At 35.4% G+C, this 12016-nt stretch overlaps 1 protein-coding gene across 3 annotated transcripts in view; it reads left to right on the top strand.

The window, feature by feature from the left end:
- ARHGAP32 (Rho GTPase activating protein 32) overlaps positions 1 to 12016 on the top strand; it is a 319193-nt gene that overhangs the window by 80046 nt on the left and 227131 nt on the right. For 2 of the 3 annotated variants that reach the window (XM_033097360.1, XM_033097358.1), the window contains exon 1: positions 4248 to 4452. The exons of the other annotated variant lie outside the window; for it this stretch is intronic. In XM_033097360.1, the coding sequence (XP_032953251.1) occupies positions 4337 to 4452 (116 nt within the window). In that variant the 5' untranslated portion in view covers positions 4248 to 4336. Of the gene's footprint in view, positions 1 to 4247; positions 4453 to 12016 lie in introns of those variants that run through there. 3 annotated transcript variants of the gene reach the window in all.

Below are 12016 nucleotides of genomic sequence, written 5' to 3'. Positions count from 1 at the left end.
TCATTCATTCATTCATTTTGCATAGCTCTGTTTTACCCCTATTGATTTCATCCTAGTCCCTCCCACACTTCTCCCTAGATCTTCCACTTAGATGGAATCTAGTAAGATAATTTGCTTTCTCCCCTGGTTATTATTCATTAAATTTATATTTAGCATTTTCTTTGCAGTATTATTAACATTAGGAGGAGGTCCAGTTAAAGTGGTGACCATAAGTATTATATATACGTAATATATAGTTCAGTTATATACACATATATAGTTCAGTTTCTGCCAAGACCACAATTTTCTAGGGCCCTAAATTTGTGAAAGTAATGTATCTTTCATTGGCTATAGCGTAGTCAGTCTAAATTCCAGCTCAGGAAACATTTCCTTTAATTCAACATTATATTAAAGGATACTCAACCTTTATTATCTTTATAAGGCCTTTTACCAAATCAACTGTGGCATAATTAATTCTTAATTGACTGTATAATTTTAATACTATACTTTTACATTAATTGTGGTCCAATTCTTTCCTTTAGTCCTATAGATTTACTCCGATAGAAATACTTTTACTGTTGAATGGTCATTGAAAAACATGATTAATTCTGTTAAATTTTATTACTTTTGGCCAGTGTTTTCATTTAACCGCTGTATGTAGATGTTGTATTTTAGTGGTCTTTAACTCATTGCTAGAATTACACTTACTTCAAACTTTGCCTTTATATGTTAACAGTTGTATAGTTTTGATTTATTTTGTCTATAGATTGAAAGCAAAAATGAGTACTCCCTCAGACCAATCAGGATTTCCTGAGATTTCTAGATTCTAATATGCCTATTTTATTATTTACTGAGTCAGCCAATGGAATGCTGAAGCTGATACAACTTGTTGTATGTGTCCCTGGCTAGGTAGATGTGTGAGTTGTTCTCTGCAGCCTCTGACTACTTTAATTTTGTTTGGTAGACTATGTCAGCGTTGATACCATGTTCTTCACCCCCATCTCCCTTTTGTGCAAGAGCACCTTGAGCCTCCTGAGTGTTGGAGCAAAGCATTATTGGGTTGGATTTTGAAAAGGGAAACAATGAAAGAAAGTGATGTGATTTATGAATTTAACAGTAAGTAGATGCAGTCTCTGCACTGATAATATGGATGTTAGATTTCTTTATTAATGGAGTGCAAATACCATGGATTTTGTTTTTTCATAGGTTGGGATGGGAAATACACAGAGAAGGGATTAGGTTCATATTAACTCCTGACGATCAGGTTGTAAGCCAGTCAGGAAAAAAAAGGGGTTAAAGCAATCATGGTCTTCAGGAATAGAGTCCCTCTTTCAACTTCATGGCCTGAGTGATTGACTCTGTTTTTCTTCTCTCCTGCCTTTTGTTTCTGCTGGATTTTTGTTAGCTACTGAAGAAGGAAACAAAACAGACCACATATTGACTTGGAAGTTAAAAACATTTGTTAAAACTTCTGATAGCAGAGTCAAAACTGTGAGAACAAGTCTTGGAAGGCCCACTTTGGTGCATATGTCACATCGATGGGCGATGAGTCAGACTGCGCAGTGTGCTGTGTAAAAATAGTGCTTACAATTCACTTTTTCATGTTTGAAGGGCTTGAGAAAGTGAGGTAAATCAACCACTGTAATGAAAGAGCAAAATAAATGATTAAAGGGAAAGGTAAATAGGATTAATGAAAACACATTATGAAGTTGGAATTGTTCAGAAGAGAAGAAAACCTAGTGTCTTAATATTTAAGAATCTGATTCTTTAATGAGGGATATGAAAGAGTATATTTAAAATTAGTTTTTTTTTTTTGCAAGGGTTATATGTGCATGATATAGTGAAAAGCTGTCTCCCTTTCATTCCTCTTCTCTAGCTATATTTTTTCTTTTGGAGGCAACGTGTATCACTGGTGCTGTCCTTCTGTAGCTGTTCTGCACATATGTAATCCTGCATATTTCTTCCTCCTCTTCTTTGAAAATGTGAATGGCAGCATTTCATATATGCTATTCCACACCTTTACCTCTTTCTTCTTTGCCTTAATCATGTGCCTTAGGATTTGTTCCTTATCTTATCCCAACAGATTGGACTGCCTTGTGTTTCTCATTTACCCAGCTGAATAACAGTCCATTCTATGGATATTCCATAATTTAACTATCTAGTGTTATGTTAATAGGCAAGTTAGGTTGTTTTTGCTATTGTATTTTGTGGTTATAAAGTTTACTGGAATGAATATTTCTATTCATCTCTTATTTCCACATATGAAAATAAGATAACTTCCTAGCAGGAGAATTACTGGGCCAAAAATATGTGCTTTTTGAATTTTGGTAGAATTTGCCAAATTGCCCTGCACAGAGAGGTTATACCAATTTATATTCCCACCAGCAGTGTATATTTATTTTCCCACATCTCGTTCCAAACAGTTTGTTAAAACCTTTTAAAATCTTTGCCTGATGGATTAAATTAAAAAAGCTGTCCTATTGTGATTTTTTTTGCATTGCTATTATGAGGGAAATTACTTTTTATTATGTTTTAATGTTTATCTTTTATTATGTTTAATAATTTTCTTTTATTCTGTATGCTCTTGTTTATCTTTTGGATTGTTGGGTCTTAAATATTGGTGGGAACTCTTTGTATGTTAAGGAAATTAACCCTGTGTAATATGTTCCAAATAGTTTTTCCTCGATTATTTACTTTTGACTTTGCTCACAATTTTTTTTTTGTTGTTTTTTGGTTAGGAAAGATTGTAAAATTTGCTTGTAGTAAAGTGTATCAGTGTTTTATGGTTTCAGGGCTTCTTAAAATTATACTTAGAAAGGACTTTCCCGCTGTGAGATGATAAAAACATTCTCATGATTTTCTTTTATGGTTTTATTTTTACATTTAAATCTTTGATCCATTGGGAATTAATTTTATTAGATGGAGTGAAGAAGGGATTGCATTTAATTCCATCTCTTCAGAACCTGTGGAAGATGGTAGGGGATTTATGGCATAGAGAAATCTCAGTAATCCTTTAATTTTTAAAATTATTCAGGCCAAACTTTGCTATGGATTTGTTTTAAGTGGAAATTATTAGACTAGTCTGCAAGATGTCTCTGTGTTAATTTCTCAGGAGTTTTTCCAAATTAGCTGCTATCAAGAGCAGATCTATTCCCAAACTTGAAAACAAATTTTGGTTTCTAGTAGGAATACATTTAATGACCACAGTCAGTAGATTAAAACTACACAGAGTTTTGAAGTAGCAAAATTAAAACAGTAGCACATTAGGTAAGTCATAATTTTGTAGAAAGGAAAAAAGTATAAATAAAGTTGGCTATTTGTTTCATTTCCCTTGTTTTCAACTATGAAAATTCAAGGGTATCACAGTGGGTACCTTTTAAAAAATGTCTGGTCAGATTTAATAGAAAATCAGGGCTCAGCAGTTTGCTCCTACTCAGAAAAAGGCAGAAACCCATGAATATCTGACATGTCAGTGGTTGGTACCAACATCGCCATTTTCTAAGTAACATTTGTGTTGTTGCCAGAGTTATAAATGCTATACTTTTCACTCAATTCCCAGTTCCCGGCAAGTCATTTTATTGCTATCATTGGCGTCTGTAGTTTAAATGATGTGTAAAAATGTTGCATGCTTTTTATTTGATATAATTGTCAGCGTCTTTTAACTTGGGATATCTTTTTTTTCTTTAAGGCCATGGACAAGCCTGGCTGTGAATGTCCTCCTTTGGATACCTGAGCAAAGGTGTATATGACAGTTATTACTGAGGGAAGGAGAGCTAGGTGTAATATTAGAAGGCAGGAAAGTTGGGCAGGTCCCCAGACTTACCTTCTCCGTAAATTGTGATCCTCCTTAACTGTGACATCTATAACAGTGCCACTCATTGGGGTTGGCCCAGGAAATTTTTACACATAGTGCTATCTTTTCTAGTTTTCTGTTTACTTTTCTTAAGTCGGAGATAGCAAAAGGATATAAGTAAGAGAAGCCTGAATTTTGAAAACATCTATTTTCAACTTAACTGGAAACTTTGAGAACAGTAGTGATTAAATAAATAATAAATAATTAGTGAAAAAATCACCTTCATTTGTGTTCTGTGTTTAGTTATGTAGGTCACAGAGCCTCAGGCAGTGGGAGGGGTCTGGATGTCACAGGTGTAGCAGTCAGATGCAGTGAGTGTGCTGTGCGATTTCCTGTCTTTACCCCAGCTGTAATTAAACTGGTGCGTAATAGACTGTGGCCCAGCATGATCACACATCACTGGTGTATCGGCCACACACCTGAGTGTGCATAAACAGAGCTGAAGGAGCTGAACATCGGTGTTCTTTATTCTATGCCTTGAAGTTTACATTATTTGAATACACGATGGAGACTGAAAGTGAGAGCAGCACTTTAGGAGATGACAGTGTCTTTTGGTTGGATTCTGAAGTTATCACCCAGGTGACTGACAGTGAAGAGGGTGAAAGGGAAGCAAATTTCAGGTAATTAATTCCTAGTTCTCTCTCTCTCACCTTTGTCCCTCTGTTCACTTCCCCCACCCCCATTCCCATCTACTGTTTTAATCTTCTCCAGTAAGACTTTTCTTTTCTCCGCGGGAAGGTTTGGCACTGAAGAACACAGGTTTCTAGTTGTATATAGCACCCTTCATTCCTCAACTTGCCTGGAGCTTGTAAAATGCTTCTAAATGGCTTGTTAGAACACCAGGAAGAGAAGACGTTAGACAGGTTTTGTAGTAGCATTTCAGGAATTTCAAGTAGAGACTCATAGTGAACTATTCCTACCCCTTCCTGCATCTGATTTGTACCTGATAGATTTGATCTGAATTTAAATGTAATAGATATTTCCTTCTCTTTCTCTGAGAGAGAAACAGAGAGAGAATATATGGGTGGCTCCTTTTGTTGCCTTATTGATGTGTATGAAACATTTTTATTAACTGCAAATTCATTATTTCATGGCTTTGATCCTTACTTGTCTCTGACCTTGTATCTCACTCCCTATCCTCCCTTGCCTATCTTCCTTGGTTTTGAATCTCTAGCTGCCGTGTTTCCCCGAAAGTAAGACTTAGCTGGACAGTCAGCTCTAATGCGTCTTTTGGAGCAAAAATTAATACAAGACCCGGTCTTATTTTACTATAATGTAAGACTGGGCCTTGTATAATATGATGTAATGTAATGTAATATGATATAATACCGGGTCTTATATTAATTTTTGCTCCAAAAGACACATTACAGCTGATTGTCCAGCTAGGTCTCATTTTCGGGGAAACAGTATAACTTTGTAATTGAAGTTTTTAGAGAATGCATCCTGATTAAGCAGCTCTCAAAGTTCAGTGGTATTGGTGAAGAAGGAGGTTTTACTCAGCTGTGGAAACATTGCCATTTGTTTATTAATTCTGTGTACTGTTACAAATTTTAGGAGGCTTTATTTTGGCTTTTGTTTTTCAAACAGGGTTAGCAAGTTAATTTTTGCAGGCATTAACAAAATCTTGTGAAGAACTTTGTATTTATTACATATCATCACTGCCACCCACAGGGGCAATTAAACATTTTTTATAATTTTACCTATGAGTACTTGGGTAGGTGAGCATACCATTATTTTCATCAGATCTTGTCTTTATGTTTAATGTTCAAAAAGAGTTTCTCCCTCTCTCAAGGTAAAGGATTTCTTTATCCATAGATTTTATTTTTAAAGTCTAGGTTAAATGACAAAACGGGTTGAATATTAGGAACTCTTGATAACCCACCCACACTCAACTTGCTAATCACTTGTTAAAATGAATAAGAAGTATGTTTTAAATTTTAAAAAATAATTCAATGTTCAAAGGATCTATTTATTAGAAAATGACATTCTTGTGTCCCCTTTCTCCCCATAATTTTATGTAGCTTTTCTTTTTTGAGTAAGCCACTTCTCTCCTAAGGTGTGCTGATTGTACTCATATTCCTTAGTTTTTAATGTGGTCAGTCTCATGAACAGTTGGTAGGAATAAAGTATTTATTTTGTTTTTATTAAAACTGTTTGACCAGGTATTAAAATTGTGGAAGTTATTTGGGGGTATTTGTCAAAGGAAGAAATAACCTTCACTTTGTTGTTGTAATAGATTTGTGATCCTCGGTTAACTTGTTAGGGCAACAAGAGCCTGCCTGGAATTTTCTTTTGACAGTTAAATTTAAAAGCAAATCTGTGTAAGATTGAGCTTTTCTTTTTCTCAGGGCTATGTAACAGCATTTTCGTCCTGAGGTAGTGTGTGCGTTGTTTTAGGAAACCATGATACTATCCATAGAGCATTTGTCTTGTTTATAGTGATATTTCATATCTGGATATCATCGTGGCTCTCCCAAACCAGTTATGTCTTTGAGATTTGGTTTTATTTTATTTATAAAAGCAACAAAGAGATCAGCATACACATTTCATGTAGTTTGTCTCACCTATTAAGCAGCAAGACATGAGGAAATGTGGCAGCAGGGTGCTTTCACAACATCCACAGGGCTGTTCCAGCTGAAATGCCTCGTAGAAAAAAATGTGTGTGTGGGCGGCAAAGGTGAAGGGTTGCATAGTAGGAGCGTTAGCTGTAATCTTGGGAGAACCAAACAGTAAACTCAGTGTTGTATATGACAGCTGTTTTTGTAAAATCAACTTAATAATTTAAAAAATGTACAGAGAAGTCTATGTGTTTCTTTAAAATCTATGCTAATACACATTAAACAAAGCTGTCATTATTGATTACATTCTCATTAATTTCCACTTACACACGTACATTCATGCACACACACACACACACACACACACACACGAGGACAAAAGATTGTGCACTATTCCTTTTCTCCAAATAGCTTCTAAGCTTGGTTTTAAATTCATTCCAAAAAGAATAGCATTGTGTCATTTGAGGCACCATGGCTAAGAGCGTAAAATCATACCATACCTAGAATGTAGGTTCTGGTACTCCCAGCTATTGTCAGCCTTAGGAAGACGTACTCATAGATAGATATTAATGTTTATCCAGTAGCTTTTAGAACAGCATTTATTTTTGGACTTGTTTGGAGGAAAAGATATTTTTTTTTCTTACATTCTAGCACTGTGGAAAGTTGCCCAATCTTCTTCATGGTAGTAGTTCAGACGTGTCTACCATTGATTCGCAGATCTCTCATTTTCTGATTTCTGCTTTGTAGAGTGAAGTTAATGTCTTCATTTGAATCTCTAGCTGCCGTGGTAAAATAGTTCTTGGGCTGAATATTTGGAGCTGCTTGGAAACCTTAGAATAGAATAGTTCTCAGGGATCATTAAAAGAACACTTTATAAATCAGAAGGGGGAAAGTGAGGCAGAAAAGGAAAAACAAATGTTTTAATTATTTTAAGAAAGAATAATTTCATTTTAGGAGTTATATGCAGTCTAAGCCAAATTAGTTATATACAGTATATTAGTTACCTGCATATCAGTCCTATGAAGTAAGACTTATTTTTTCCATTTTCCAGATGAGGAAATCATGACCACATTGGCAGTATATAGTAGAGCAAAAATTTGAACCCAGATATAATGACATTGAAAGTGCAGGACTAGTTTTATAAAAAAAACTTTAATATATCGGCTGCTAGATATTATTCCCTGCTAAACAATTACTTTTGGAGGCTATCGCTGATAATCTCAGTTTTGAAATTCTTTCTTTGAGGAGCTTTTGAACACCAGTGATGTACAGATTATGTAACCAATATAAAAGTGAATGTATACAATAATGTAACCTTTTAAAGATACAACCTCTAGGACACCTAGGAATTATAACTAACACACACGATCATGAAAGGTTCTAGTTCTGTGGCAGCTGAGGGTAGAAATGCTCACATAATCTTGCTTGTCTTTCCTGGTATCACATTATTGTCAGATACATGGCCTGGCCAAGTATGACATTTAGTGTGAAACAGTTACAGAGATGATATATAGTGCATAATTGAACCACATTTTTAGAACTTGTATATCTCTAAAATCAGAGCCTGAAGATGCCCAAGTCTCTCAATCAGGTTTTCACTCGTATCTCCATTGTAGATTTGATTTTAAGTTGACAATTGATTTTAAGTGAAATGAGAAACTCCTGACTTTAGTTTAACTAGATGATTTCATGACCATATTTTAATTTTCTTGGGATATCTGTAGGTTTATGGCATCTAAGGACTAATGTAGTTCATGCAGTTGATTGGTTGGTTGGTTGCTTTACTCATTCTCTGCCTTATTGGACTTAGAAGATGTTGCAGCAGTCCAAATAGGTAACAAGGGCTTGGAATATGGTATTACGTTTCCTCGTTCTTGTTTGTCTTTCACATCTAGGATGGTTTACTTTAATGGCTAAATTCTTCTGGAGGCCCATAAAGCTATCTCACAACTTCCTGTTTTTAATACCATGACTGTTCCTTTTTCTTCAGTAGAAATTCTTGATTTGGGGATTCTTCATCAGTTTTTATGAGCCTAGAAGGATAGAGATACCATTAACAATTAACCGTTGACGTATATACCAATATCATACCCAGACCTTTTTTATACTTTCTGACTTCTCATAGGCATTTCACTCTTAATACTCTATTACGTACCATACCAAAAAAAGAGGTGTTTTGTGAAAAAAGATTATATAACTTTATAATCTTTTATGTGTGATGTGAAGTATAGTTTAGGCACCCCCCCACATATTCTTTCAATATTAAATATAACTTTCACCGAACATACTCCTATCAGTGTCACAAAAATAATAATTGTAATCAGAGTGTGATATGAACATCACTTAATCTCAGAAAATTTTATGTCCCATTGGAGTATAGCCATTAGTCTGGCTGTCTTCATAATCTGTGAATGAATCTGTTTTAATCATGAGGCATGCTAGTACAAGACTTTCTTGGTATTTCAGTCTTTAAACTCTTTGCGGTGGAATCCAAGGTGAGCCTTTCTTATATTTGTCTGGACAAGGTTTTTGATGTTCAAAAAGGGACGTAGAACACAGAAACTATATAAAACTATATAAAAATTCCTAGTCATTAAGTTATTTACATAAAGTTAAAAGTTTAGAAACCTGTTTTTCTTAACCTTTGCATTCAACTTAAATGTTAGATATCAGTCAATTGTATGTTCAAACTTAGTAAATGAAATCTTTGAAATGTTTAAAGTTCTGTTTATAAATATAGTCAATTTTCTTTTTAAAAAAATGTGTTGTGACTAGTCTACCAAGATTACAATCAGAATAAGTAAAACCTTTCTAGATATTTAATTGTAGAAGTTTTATTTTCCATTAATGATTAGCTTCCCTTTCCATGCTCTAATATCGTATATGTATTTTTTCCATTATTATTTGTAAATCAAATAATTTCTTCCACCCAGGTGTTCTGTATTTTCCTACCATGATTCTCTCTTTTCTTCTCTACTTCTTTTTCTCTTAAGATCTTTAGAATACTTTTACTTCCTCTTTTTCTCAATCCCCTTCTGCCTGGATAAGACTTTTGATACTTTTACTTGTCACTATTCTACCCTACCCTCACGCTAGTTTTTTGTTGAGATGATGTAATATTTTTCATCGTTCATTCAGATTTAATTATACAGGCAGATATAGTGGGCTTGTTTCCAGACCATGCGCTAATGTGGATATCTCACTAAAGTGAGTCACACGACTTTTTTTGGTTTCCCAGTGCAATGAAAGTTAGGTTTACGCTGTACTGTAGTCTGTTAAGTGCATGGGAGCATTCTGTCTAAATAAACAATTAAAAATACTTTATTGTTAAAAAATACTAACATCTGAGATTTAGTCTTAATCTTTTTGCTGGTGGAGTGCCTTGCCTCAGTGTTGATGCTGCTGACTGATCAGGGTGGTGGTTGCTGAAGGTTGGGGTTCCTGTAGCAATTTCTTAAAAAAAGGACAACAGTGAAGTTTGCTGCATTGATTGACTCTTCCTTTCATGACCGATTTCTCTGTAAAATGTGGTGCTGTTTGATAACATTTTACCCACAGTAGAACTTCTTTCAAAATTGGAGTCAGTCATCTTGAGCTCTGCCACTGCTTTATCAACTAAGTTAATGTAATATGCTAAATCTTTTGTCCTTTGTTCAACAATCTTCACAGCATCTTCACCAGGAGTAGATTCCATTTCAAGAAACTACTTTCTTTGCTCATCTGTAAGAAGCAAGTTCTCACGTGTTTTATCACAAGATTGCAGCAATGCAATCACATCTTCAGGCTCCACTTCTAATTCTACTTTTCTTGTTCTTTCCACCACATCTGTAGTTGCTTCCTCTACTGAAGTCTTGAACACCTTAAAGTCACCCATGAGGGTTGATATTTTGATCTCTTCCCATGAATCATGAATATTCTTAATGGCAACTAGAATGGAGAATCCTCTCTAGAAGATTTTCAATTTATTTTGTCCAGATCTATCAGAGGAATCACTATCTATGGCAGCTATAGCCTTATGAAATGTATTTCTTAAATAATAAGACTTAAGTCGAAATTATTCCTTGATCCATGGGCTGCAGAATGGCTGTTGTGCTAGCGCGCATGGAAACAACATCAGTCTCATTGTACATCTCGATCAGAGCTCTTGTGTGACCTGCTGCACTGTCAGTGAGCAGTGATATTTTGAAAGGAATCTTATTTTCTGAGCAGCAGGTCTCAACAGTGGGCTTAAAATATTGAGTAAACCATTTTGTAACAGATGTGCTGTTCTCCAGGCTTTTTTGTTCCATGTATAGAGTACAGGCAGAGTCGAGTTAGCCTGTACTTGAGTGCCCTAGTAGGTTTTGAATGGTAAACGAGCATGGGCTGCAAATTAAACTCACCAGCTGCATTAGCATCTAACGAGAGTCAGCCTGTCCTTTGAAACTTGAAAACCAGGCCTTGGCATCTTTTCTCTAGCTGCGGAAATCCTAGATAGATGGCATCTTCTTCCTATAAGCTGTTTCGTCTACTTTGAAAATCTGTTGTTTAGTGTAGCCACCTTCATTAATTAGCTTATTTAGATCTTCTGGATAACTTAACTGCAGCTTCTACATCAGAACTTGCCGCTTCACCTTGCGCTTTTGTGCTATGGAGATGATTTCTTTCCTTAAACCTCATGAGCCAATCTCTGCTAGCTTCAGACTTTTTCTTCTGCGGCTTCCTCACCCCTCTCAGCCTTTATAGAATTAAAGAAAGTTAGGGCCTTACTCTGGATTAGGTTTTGGCTTAAGGGAATGTTGTGGCTGGTTTGATCTTCTATCCAGACCACTAAAACTTTCTCCATATCAGCAATAAGGCTATTTTCATTTTCTTATCGTTGGTGTGTTCTCTGGAGTAGCATTTTTAATTTACTTCAAGAACTTTATCTTTGCATTCATAACTTGGCTAACTGTTTGGTGCAAGAGGCCTAGCTTTCAGCTTATCTCAACTTTCGACATGTCTTCCTCACTAAACTTAATCATTTTTTAATCATTTAAAGTGAGAGATGTGTATGTCTTCCTTTCACTTGGAACACTTAGAGTCAACTGTAGCGTTATTCATTGGCCTAATCTTAATATTGTGTCTCGGGTTAGGGAGGCCCGAGGAAAGGGAGAGAGACAGGGTGGAGCAGTCAGAACGCACACATTTATTAAGTTTTACATCTTACATGGGCACAACTCATGGCAACCGAAAACAGTTACAATAGTAGCATCGTAGATCACAGATCACCATAACAAATGTGGTAATAATGAGAAATTTTGAAATATTGTGAGAATTATAAAAAACTATCACAGAGACATGAAGTGAGAAAATGCCGCTGGGAAAATGGCACCTATAGACTTCATTGATGCAAGGTTGCCACAAACCTTTAATTTGTAAAAAAATGTAGTATCTACGAAGTGCAATAAAGCACAGCATAATGGAATGAAGTATGCCTGTATGTATCATTGCTCAGTGCTTATTGTTGTATGTTCTCCTTTTTATCATATTCCATCTTAATGTGTCTGTTTTCGTTCAGTTTCTATTTGGTTGATATTTTCTTGAACATTTTGTTGAGATAAATCCTGAGTGATGATGTACTCTGATTTCTTGCATACACTTAAAT

This window comes from Rhinolophus ferrumequinum, chromosome 25, assembly GCF_004115265.2.
Source record: "Rhinolophus ferrumequinum isolate MPI-CBG mRhiFer1 chromosome 25, mRhiFer1_v1.p, whole genome shotgun sequence".
NCBI lineage: Eukaryota > Metazoa > Chordata > Mammalia > Chiroptera > Rhinolophidae > Rhinolophus > Rhinolophus ferrumequinum.
Note: the sequence above shows the minus strand (reverse complement) of the source record. Positions and strands in the feature narration are given on the sequence as shown.